This window comes from Branchiostoma belcheri, unplaced genomic scaffold (genome assembly GCF_001625305.1).
Source record: "Branchiostoma belcheri isolate BF01 breed outbred unplaced genomic scaffold, Haploidv18h27 scaffold9, whole genome shotgun sequence".
Lineage (NCBI taxonomy): Eukaryota > Metazoa > Chordata > Leptocardii > Amphioxiformes > Branchiostomatidae > Branchiostoma > Branchiostoma belcheri.
The window spans coordinates 1,154,969-1,166,328 of NW_017804575.1; the positions used below are offsets into that span (position 1 = coordinate 1,154,969).

The following is an 11,360-nucleotide window of genomic DNA, read 5'->3' on the forward strand; positions in this document are numbered from 1 at the left end:
ATTCACCCAAGAGAATTGCATAAATGTGATCAATTCAACAAAAGATAATCATATATCGTAATAAAATTTGTTTTTACACTGAGAGTAGCTCTTTTAGTGAATAAAACGAATTCTTGTACTCTGAAAATCTTACTGAAATGTGCCCATCTCACCTCGAAATGGGCATTGCCCCACTCGTTTCCGCTTTACATGACAGATAGCTTCGAATACTTTTTTCGGATAGTTTAAACAAATCTTGCTCGTTTTGGTCGATTTTTAATTCCCATGATGCGTTTTATCCCGAATCCTTCGGTGAAAAGTAAATCGATATGTTCAGCCGACATCCTTCAGCAAAGACGGCCTTTTCCGAAACCATATTGTGTTGGGCGGGGAGGGCTAAGGTATGACAGGTATGTTACCGGAAGTGTTCTTGCTACTTTGTTTACGTTATAAGAACTTTTGTGTACAACCTTTGGTACAGTAGTTTTACTAGAGTGTGGGTGGGGTGTTTTCCCTCCAGTTTCCCATCACGAGATCGTGAACACTTTATCCTGTGATGTAACCGCTTTCGTATCAAACTTCCCCTTGGAGTTATTTTTGGCACCCAAGGAAGTTTTAAGTTTTTGCTCTAGCTTTAAACTTGAAGTTGCTTGTCTTGGATAAACAGTGGATAAAGATGGCATTGCAGTCCGAACTACGTTTGATACTACTTCTGCTGACTTGCACGGCGATTCAAGGAGAGGTAAAGGCATATATCAAAAAGATTCTTTCACATTGGTAGATTTGTAAATTGGTTTAATTTTTTAAAAATCTTAATGATCCTATGGTGGAAATATGTGGATCAAATGAAAAGTCTTTCAAATGTTCAAATGATCTTGATTGCTGTGTTTTCCTTGGAAGATCCCTTTCCAAGTCCTGAACAAGCTACTAGATGTGAAGAACCCTGCTGACTTATTCCATCTCTTCAACGTTAGCACAGACAGCATTGGTAAGTGTTGATGCATGTTGTAGAACCCCTTAGTGTATTAAAGAATATCTTACAGTTCAATTTTGATTGAAATAACATAAAACTGTATTTATCACATGTTGACGGTTGAGGCCCGGGTTCTGAGAAGCAAAAAATTGTATTATTATTAGCTGTAACTTAAATTCTATGTCTTTTCCAGATTAAAAAACTAACCCAGGGAATGTTGTCTTGAGAAAGAAGGATATGTAGGCTTGACAGTCGGAAGGTCGGAAGGATAGAGATAAAACCAATTAAATATATAGTATTCTGAATATAGAATTACATGTATCTCTAGTACAAGTATATAATGCTTCACCACTTCAATCTATATAGTGGCCCATTCTTGAACAGATGTATCATGATGTGCTTTTTTTTGATAGGCCCAGAAATGTCTGGTCCTTCTACAGACTTCATCCCAGACTCTGTCCTTCGCGACGACTCCTTCCCAACGATCGCAGCAAAAGACAAGCCGATTCGAGGTCGACTTGGAGGCCTCGGAGGGGACCAGGGGATTGTCCTCCTAGATGACAGCGCTTTGGGCAGAAATCCTTTTCTTTCTGAGAAGGTGACAGTAAGCAGGCAAGGTAAGTTCTCATTGTAGGTACTGTGATATTACATTTTAGATTCAAGTAGTACACATGTATGCTGTCAGAAAAGGTTATATGTTGTTGGGCCTGGTACCGCTGGCCTGTGGGGAGTTTAAGGCTTCCTTGTGCTTTCTGGGTTTTGCAGCCGCATTGGAGGAAGTCTACATATTCCTTGGAAGTCTATGATATCATCAAGGAAATGCATGATTTCTAGTGTGGCATTTCCGTCACCAGATATGTCCGAGAGTTCCCAGAAATATCGTATATCTCAAGCTCATAATACTAGTACATATCACAAACATATATATATATAGATACATACATGTATATATATATATATATATATATATAGAGAGAGAGAGAGAGAGAGATTCAACATTGAGTTTTCCAAACTCTATATCTAAAATCCCAAATTCTACATGAATCATCTCTTTATTTATGGTAAGGCCCAAGGTAGATTATGTAAGAAACAGGAGACAGTAAAAACCCTTCTGGTCCCGGGCCGGGGTTCAAACCCACAGCCCTCGGGCGCCAGCTTACATAACCAGACGCTCTAACCGCTCGGCCGAAAAGGTCTAGACCCATTGGCCAGGTCAGTTGGTAGCGCCTATAAACCCCCCACTGTTACAATTAATTTTAAATCTACGTATACCTTGGCTCTTAAAAGAGTCTAAGATTAATAAAATTATAATGGCTGACAATTGGGAATCTTCATTTATCCTTTGACAGGTGCAGATGTCGTGACAAGTCTCTTGTCAGAAATTGACTTCTGCTCTCCGCGTGGAATGGAAGTCAAGGTTCCGAACGAGCGCCCCAGCACGATTGTCGTTCCCAGCTGCGTCAACCTGCAGAGATGCGGCGGATGTTGCCATGCCGACATATTCCAGTGCGAACCTCTCGAAATCAAGAATACCACCATTACAGTAGGTATTTTATAGGACAAAAGAAGTATATATATATGAAACATTGGTAGTCAGCATGAAAAAAAAATTACCTATTATTATTACAATGTATTATATTAGTATACCGGTAATACAGGAAATACATTTTTTTCAACTGCATTCATCATCATCATCATCAACTGCATTGTAGTTATCCTAAAACAAATATTTCATGTGCAGTGTATTTGTTAAGATACCTTTTTGCATAACTAACTAAGTCTTTGTGCTGGAAATGACTTTTTGAAACAGTCAGAATTTGTCCCTAGTTGACAGACATGTTACAGTGGACCATTTTATTTTTCCGGATGGAGACTTCCTACAATGATATCACTTCAGTTGCCACAATTCATTTGGTCATACCCAGCACCCTAGTTGCATTCTAGGGCCCAGGAAAAAATGTTAGAAAAACCTGCTGACCCCACTAGGCCTTTTTTGTGTAGACCCCTGCGAGGGACATAAATTTTTCCAGCTGATCGACCTTTTCTTGCTCCATAATCTGACGCCTGAGTGATGAAACATTGTACAATTGGTTGTGCAACATAAGTGTCCTCATGCAAGTTTTACTTTGTTTAACTGTATTACAGTGTACATGTATTTAAGAGGGCCTGCAAGGGGGGGTAGTGATTACGAATTACGCAAAATTTTCGCCGCCTATTACAAATTACGTTAAAGTCTCAGAGCTGATTACGACTTTACGATTTGTGGCTAATGTCCAATTACGAATTACGTTGATTTTTGCGGAGGCTGCCTACGAATTACGAAGTCTAAAACGGCCTGATTACGCCCTTACGAAAAAGGACTTGCAGGCCCTCATTTAAGTTTGATCACTACAGATCACCAAAGTCTAAAAAACAAGAAGAAAAAAGATTATCCCTACCTAGCAATCCTAATTTTTTCAGGACTGAAACACAATTTTTTTTCCTAGGCCTCGTCATCACTGCAGCAGTTTACCACATTGATTTTAATTGCTTATCTGTGCACAACACTCGGGTTATAGCGTGACATTTAAAGTAAATCAACTCTGACACTTCCCCATGGGTCACCTTCCTCTTTGTCAAAGTTAGGTCATTAGTAAGCCTGCCTGTGTGGAACTGGATTGGAGCCAAGAGATGGTGAAAGAAAAACGTGGTTTGAGTGTAAATGCTAAAGGAGAGAAGAGGCTAGGGTGTCAGTTATACTTCTTTAGGGCTTTTTGCCTGTAAATAATTTTTATACATTTAATTTGATAGCTACAAAGTGTAATCCCTCTGTTGTTGAGTTGGAGAACAATTTAATTTTCTTCATGTATTTTACCAACAAAGATAAACTTTCATGCTGGTGATTCTCTTGTTTTAATGTTAGTTGTTTTAACGTTACTTCTTTAGGGCTGTTTGCCTGTAAATGATTTTTATACATTCAATTTGATAGCTACAAAGTGTAATCCCTCTGTTGTTGAGTTGGAGAACAATTTAATTTTCTTTATGTATTTTACCAACAAAGATGAACTTTCATGCTTCTCTTGTTTTAACGTTACAACTTTTTTCTTGCAGGTGATGAAACTGGGATTGGCAGAAGGAGGCGATCTTGTACTGGAGGCCATTGAAGGGATTGAGATGGAAGAACATGCGAGCTGTCAGTGTGGATGTAAGGTTAAACCCCACCACTGTAACCCTACCATACACAAGTAAGTTAGGAAACTCCTTTCCACTACTACTCCTACAGCAACAAGAAGTCAGAGATCTCAGACCTCCATAAAATATTTAGATCATGTGTGTCCTCTTCTTAGTCACCATGATGGTGTCTACAGGTCTTTCTGTAAGGCCATACCAATTTAATTTCTTGGTTAACGGATTTTTTTAGAAAAATAATGGAGCGGGCGGGCGAAAAAAATAAAAAATAAAAACAGGCCTAGGCATCCTATTATGGCCCAAAATGGTACGACAGCAGCCATAAAGTCAACACACCAGGCTGGTTCAAAATTTAAAAAATGAATTTTGAACTTTTAATGATACCATTGCATTGAAAGATGGAATAACTGTAACAACTAGGAAGAAAAGGACTGTTTTCAACTGTTCAGGGCAAACTGCAGTTGATTCTGAATTTTTATTTTTATTTGCAAATCAGAAAAAAATGAAGCGGGCGAATCCGTTAACCAAGAAATTAAATTGGTGTGGCCTAAGGGAAACAACACTAGATGCCAGCTGTCAAGGAGGTCATGTAAAGAAAAACTCATGTGAAAACGGCAAACACTAGCAGATGTAGATGTGAGTAATGCCATTTTCCCTCTTGGACACACTGAATCCAAACGTATGCGGAAACACAGACACACACATGGACACACACACAGACATACCAAAACAGTACCTCCATTTTTCATGGAGATAAAAATAAATTTACAATATTAGATCAGTCATCATGAAGTAGACTGCTACTCAGGTGTCCTAAAACATTCTAGGTTGTGTTGAATATTTTCTAAACCTACAAATGCGTTTACCCCCAAAGAGGGCCTGCAAGGGGGGGGGGTCCCGACAACGCTCTACGCTGAATTTGGAAACCTCTCGATTACGCTTTACGATAAATTCCAAGTGGCTACAACGTATTACGTAGAATTAAAACGCCAAATACAAAAATATTAGAGCGGTCCGTCTACGCTGTACGTAGAATTAAAACGGCCGATTACGCTCTACGGAAAAGGGCTTGTCCTGATGACCTATGGCACTTAATGACCAGGACATCTTTATACTGAAGTGAGACTAACAGGTGAAACATCTCCACAGGTATGAAGATTGTGCCTGTTCCTGTCTGTCGCCCAGGCGAGATTGTGAGGAAGGCAAGGTGTGGGATGAGAAGGAATGTCAGTGTGTGTGCCGGTCAGGAGAAACGTGAGTAAACATCACATGGAAGGATGTCACAAATTACATATTGTTGTTTTTTAAAATCATTCTTCATTTGAAAATGAGAGGTTTACATGAATTCCAGGTCATATCCTAGATGACTAGATAACTAGTTGGCCAAAAATACTGGGAAAGGCTCACATACAAATACTATAAAATAAAAGATGTTACATGATATTGCACAATGTTGTTTCTCATGAAACTTCAGAATCATTAAAAGAACTAGATTAAAACTTAGTGGATGTCATTTACATTTTTGTTAATCTAATTGAGTTTGAAAGGATGCAAGTGTACTGGTACCGGTAGTCCAATTTTGACAGCGTTTTCTGAGATGTACATGTAGCTGGACTATTTCCCACTGTGACTCTTGGTTGTCCATCATTGTCGATGATCCTTCTCCACTGTGACTATAGCGACGGTCACAACCCGCTTTACGTGCTTCTGCGTGCTGTCTACGAGCAAAAACGTGGGCAAACGTAGGGCATCCGTGCGTGGTACCACCTCCGTACGGAATCCTACGGAATCCACGCAGACACGCCGTAGAACTTTAAGTGCATGTAAAACTTTTTCTACGTGTGGTCTGCGGATTCACCACCCGTGCGTGCGAGTACGAGCGACGTGCGTGCCCCGTACGTGCAGTGCGGAAGATCGTAGTTGTAAGCATGTACAACTCACTTACCACTTGCGCAACGTACAATGCACGCAACCGCTCACGGCCAGACGTAACGTGCAGACCAGTGACCACACTCTTACACCTTGCGCAACCGTGCGATTGACGTGCGAGTGACGTGCGTCGACGCCACTCCTTCCCTACGTTTTCAGAAAAAACGTAGCAGACGTAGCCTCCCAAAAAAAGTACGGACAAAAAGCACGTACGGCGGGTTGTGACCGTAGCTTATGCAAAGCTATAACCAAAAAGTCATTTTTACAGGTCATAAGTATGTGGTAACAGAAAATCTAGCCACCCTCCCAACTTCCTACATAATCCACAGTTGGTTGATGTACTTGTCTGACTCTTGTATTTCCTACAGTAACTGTCGTAAGAGGTACTACTGGAGCCCAGACAGGTGTGAATGTCTCTGTGCTGACAGACCCTGTCCTACTGGAAGAACTTTGGATTTCAACACATGCAAGTGAGTGTTATCATGAAAGTTTATCTGTGTTGGTAGTTACATGTTTAAAGTTAAAACTTTTGGTACAACACAAAACAAATTCTCTCACCTAGAGCTTTCGACCAGTCACTCTGGTCTTCCTCAGTAGACTGGTACTGACCCAGTGGGGCTTGTCACGTGGCTTCTTTGAAGTGTGATGTCAACACTGGGTCAAATGTATCTGGTAGACGATGACCTCCGACCTGAACCTAAATGTGGGTTTAGGTAGCACGTCGGCAGAACGTACTGCACCTGCGCGAAACCCATAATGTATTGTACATAGCATTTTGGCAGAATGTCTCATATAAGGTTGTATTCGCTCATATAAGTTTAGCATTTTGACAGTACATGTAGTTTCCAAATGTTATGTCGGAAAGAATATCCTCTGCAACAGGCAGAATTCTGATGCAACGTTGACCAAAAATCCAACTAAAAACGCGAAAATACGGGGTTCTGCGCAGGCGCAGTACGTTCTGCCGACGTGCTGGTTTAGGTACAAACTATTACTTGCAACAGAGACTTTTGACCAACAGTTTTTCTCTTTTTCTGCCAGGTGCAAGAGGAACACCAGTCGAAGGCTGCAGGACAGCAGAACACCATGTAAACGCAGGTGTCCACCAGGTGCTCTCTTGAATCGTCGCCATTGTACCTGTTCACAAGGACAAGGTCGGGGAAGAATGCTGTCCCCTTTCCTGCCATTTGATTATGGTAGTGGGGACAACTAAAGGCGCTTTTAGTTCCTTGGGGGACAATGAGGATTTTGAAGAAAAGCACTTGTACATCATATGTACAGTAATTGTACATGTAACATCTGTGTCCATAATATCACCAGGGTCCATAATATTGCCACCTTGAGAAATAGTGTGCTTAAAGATATTTTTACTGCAACATACCCTAGGTATGTACATTTGAAGTGTGAAGGAGTGTATACCAAAAGTATGTTGCAGTAAAAATGTCTTTAAGCACAGTTAGCACACTGTTTCTCAACATGGTGATATTATGGACCCTGGTGATATTATGCACACAGATGTTACATCGTTGCAGTTCTCTCTAAGGCCAAACTATGTTGATTTGTTGGTTCTCAGATCAATTTTTTCAGGAAATATAATTATGAAGCGACAGGAAAAAAAAAACAGGCCAAGGGATCCTATGATAGCCCTGAATGCTACAGTAGGAGGAGCCATGAAGTTAACATACCAGGCTGGTTTGTAATTTAGAGAATTTAGATAATAAATTTCAAACTTCTAATCAAACCACTGCATTGATAGATAGAAAAACAGTGAAAACTCTAAACTTCCTTCAACTGTTGGGGCCAAACCATAATACATTTGTATGAGCATTTTGGAGTTGATACAGAGCCTGAATTTTTTATTTTTTTTTTCAAATCAGAAAAAAGTTGGGCGGATCCAAGAACCAACAAATTAAATTGCTGCGGCCTAATGTTCATATTCAATCTGTTGCTATATACATGTTTTTGTAGAGCTAAGTGAGTGAGCTATATAAGTATGTCAAAGAAGGCAGGCTTTCATAAGAGAATGGCAAAGCTCCATGGGTCAGTCTATATTACCATGTTTGTTACATTGGTTGTAACACACTGTGTATATTATGTAGTCTTGAAGCCAGCCATTTTACTTTTGCTGTCAACAACCCTAACTACAAAATCCCCTTGTCACCGTACTAGTGACAATCAAAACAACACACTGTGTACCTCATGTTCCTATGTAGATTTATTCACATTCCAAGTCCATGTTACAGAAATCCTGCATGTCGGTATCTTACAAGCATAATATTACAGTTGTTGGCAAGAAAAACTATGTTACTGTACACCATATAGTGGCAGAATGGTCCCAGATTAAACCACATTTCAAAGATGTTGGTTTCCTCCAAAGAAATTATTTACATCATAGTACATATTTACAGTGTAATGCATATGTGCAGTTACATGTATTACAATTTTTCACAAAGTGAAAGGGAGGGCAAAACAGGTGCATACGTACTGTAGCTACAGTACATACATGTAAAAGTAAAAGGCACTGGTGAACATGTATCTGGCTATCTGCACATACATGTAACGTTATTCGTATATTTGCACATATACGTATTCATATATTAACTTTATCAGCTGTTTTTCCATTTTAGTCAATAGTCTGAAGATGCTAACATGGAAAGTAAAGCCGTGAAATGAAACTGAGAGACTTAAATTTTAAGTTAAAAATGTAACTCATTTCTATATGCATAAAGTATAACTAATGAACAACATGATTTCTTGTCTATAAAACTTCACATCAAAAGCTACAACCTCTCAAAATTTGTAAAGTGAAACTAAAACGTAACTGATGCATAAAATATTATAACTCAACAAACTCAATTTACAAAGGCCAATAAAATGAAAAGCTATTTACACACTAGAATCCCACTGCTTAGTCACACTTTAAATCTTCTGTGGTCTTTTGCACACTCTAAATCTGCATTGCAGGTTATGGCACAAGTTTGTACAACAATTTATTCTTTTCTGCCATACTTCATAGAGTCATGATACTAGTAACATCCCAGAGTTCTATTACCTGTGTCCTACATATACTTATTCCTGCATGCGCATATGATCTGCAACAGTACTATAACTTTTGTTCTGTAATTATGTAGTTTAGGTTATGTAATATCTCCTGTATGTCTTATGATCACCTATTGCTGTATAGTCGTAAAGTGTATATAACCAGGTATTGATGTAAATTCGCGTTTTAAATTTGTAGTGTTAAAATGTATTGTTTATGTGATTTTCTGAATAAAGATATTAAAATAAAAAAATATTACCTGTGTCCTACCTATACTTATTCCTGCACGCGCATATGATCTGCAACTATAACTTTTGCAGTGAAGTTAATGCAGCTTCCACACATTGCTTGATCTATTTCCTGAGGTGAATTTGTATGCAACAATTCTGGATGTCAACACTTCACAATATCAAAATATACAAAGCAGACGGGCACCATTTGATGCAGAAAATCTTTGAAATGAGAAGTAACTATAATTGTACGTAACGACTATGGTTAGCACTGATCCAAGATAAGACACAATTCTTGTAGTATAGAATTGATGGATGATGTCAGTAATAACTTGACGAATCTTATTCTTATCTTGACAACATCACAGATCTAGTGCCCCTTCCATTGGTCAGGCCCCTTCTGGCCCTAGAAGGGGAGTAGGCCCTGACAGCGAGAGATCGTGTAAATAGTTGGGCCAGCTAAATGGTATCAAGGTGCTGGTTCGAGTTTCAGTGCCCCCCTCCCCAAAAACAGTTCTGTGTACCCTTGTTATGATGCCTGTATAGACCAGGTCTGCTCATGACGTCCCCCACACATTTAAGCCCCAGCCTGCTGAGGTAACTGTCCACATGTGTTGCAGCACTGCTGCTGTATGGGGCAGAACTTCTGTCTGGTTCTCTGGATGTGGCATCTCAGGCACAGCGCTGACTTCTTCTCTGTGGGGAAGACTTCGTCATCATCGGAAGAGATGGTGTCAGTCTCAGACCGCGGTGAGTCTTCCTCACTGGAAATATCCTCCTCACTGGAACAGGAAATGCTGTGTGTTAGCTTTTGTCACTAAAATTATGTTTACAGAAGGAAAACAAATTTATTTTTGCTGTTTCCTCTTCGTCTTCTCCAAACAAGTAAGGTCAATGACCTGAACCAGATGTCTGTCACCATGGTAACTGGTGTTGGGTTACATCATGTCATGTTGCAATTTTATAGCAGAGGGATTTAGACTCCTGTCTGACTATATATTTGAATGTGTTTGAGTAAGAATTGACAGAGCAGACCATATGCGAAGGTAAACATTTTGCACTTGCTTTTCAAGTGTTACGTACCTTTCTAGTTAGCAAACAGAGACAAACCCACAACTCAGCCCAAGAAAACAGTCGTTTACCTGCTTCCAGAGCTCCCATAGCCATCCTCTAGGATGGTGGGGAGGTCCATGGCCCATTGCATGCTGGGTCTGAGTTGCCTGGCTGTGCGAGAGGACAGGACCCAGACGAACCGTGACGTGGGCCTCCTACTGACCGGGGAGGAGTACTGCATCAGAAACTCTTCCAGCTTGTTCCGGCATTCCACCAAGTGCTGTTCATTGATCTGTATGGACAAAACATGGATGATTTTCTATTAACTTAGTACAGTGACAGTCTTACAAGTTTTGTGCTTTTGACTTCAAGCTTGTGGTTAAACAATTTACAAAATTTTATGTCATGATTACTTTTTTCAAATCTGTGTGGCATAAAAGAAGTCATGAGTACTCTAGAAAGGTTAATGTCTTCTGGATGGGAGAATTGAACCCACTGACCTGCGACGCCACCTTGAGGGTGTTGAGGGTACTGCATAGTTCTGGGTTGCTGCCCTGTGCATCAAACACGTCCAACTCACACATCAGTAGTGACATGGCCAGAACTGGAGCCTGGAGAACACATAGATTTTGTATTAGGAGAAGTACCGTCAAATTCCCCTTCAGTGGTTGAAAAGTTGACTGCTCTATAGCTAAATGTAGACTTAAATCTGAAAATACAAAGGCAAGCTACCTTAGTGGATTTAATAAAAACTTCATCTACTCTCATCTGCCGAATAAACATACCCCCCGGAATAAACGTACCCCCCGGACAAATCTTCAAAATCAAATAAACATACCCCCGGAATAAACGTACCCCCCGGAAAATTACCAAAATTGACGGGTAACCTGTGTCTCTTGTACTAAAATGCACCCTTACTGATATATGCACAAATCTTTAACTGTTATTTGCAATTAGGAATTTAAATAGACAAAAAAAAGAGCATTTA

At 39.9% G+C, this 11,360-nt stretch overlaps 2 protein-coding genes across 6 annotated transcripts in view; one reads left to right on the plus strand and one right to left on the minus strand.

The window, feature by feature from the left end:
- Window positions 1–132: 132 nt before the first annotated feature.
- On the plus strand, window positions 133–7,372 carry LOC109487780 (vascular endothelial growth factor C-like). 4 transcript variants are annotated; one of them, XM_019791842.1, is made up of 9 exons: window positions 134–389; window positions 647–721; window positions 880–967; window positions 1,366–1,569; window positions 2,302–2,495; window positions 4,043–4,176; window positions 5,270–5,374; window positions 6,418–6,519; window positions 7,091–7,372. In XM_019791842.1, exons 2-9 carry the CDS (start codon window positions 656–658, stop codon window positions 7,260–7,262), a joined length of 1,065 nt encoding a protein of 354 aa, XP_019647401.1. In that variant the 5' UTR covers window positions 134–389; window positions 647–655; the 3' UTR covers window positions 7,263–7,372. The 4 variants fall into 4 exon arrangements, with proteins under 4 accessions (XP_019647399.1, XP_019647401.1, XP_019647402.1 ...); XM_019791840.1 differs by lacking the exon at window positions 647–721 and having other exon boundaries at window positions 133–380; XM_019791843.1 differs by lacking the exon at window positions 647–721 and having other exon boundaries at window positions 138–389.
- Window positions 7,373–9,825: 2,453 nt separating this feature from the next.
- LOC109487900 (cyclin-G2-like) overlaps window positions 9,826–11,360 on the minus strand; it is an 8,194-nt gene continuing 6,659 nt past the window's right edge. Inside the window, exons 3-5 of one of the 2 annotated variants that reach the window (XM_019792008.1) lie at window positions 10,873–10,983; window positions 10,462–10,664; window positions 9,826–10,101 (exon numbers count right to left, since the gene is read on the minus strand). In XM_019792008.1, the coding sequence (XP_019647567.1) occupies window positions 9,897–10,101; window positions 10,462–10,664; window positions 10,873–10,983 (519 nt within the window). In that variant the 3' untranslated portion in view covers window positions 9,826–9,896. Of the gene's footprint in view, window positions 10,102–10,457; window positions 10,665–10,872; window positions 10,984–11,360 lie in introns of those variants that run through there. The other variant, XM_019792009.1, reaches the window with a different exon arrangement.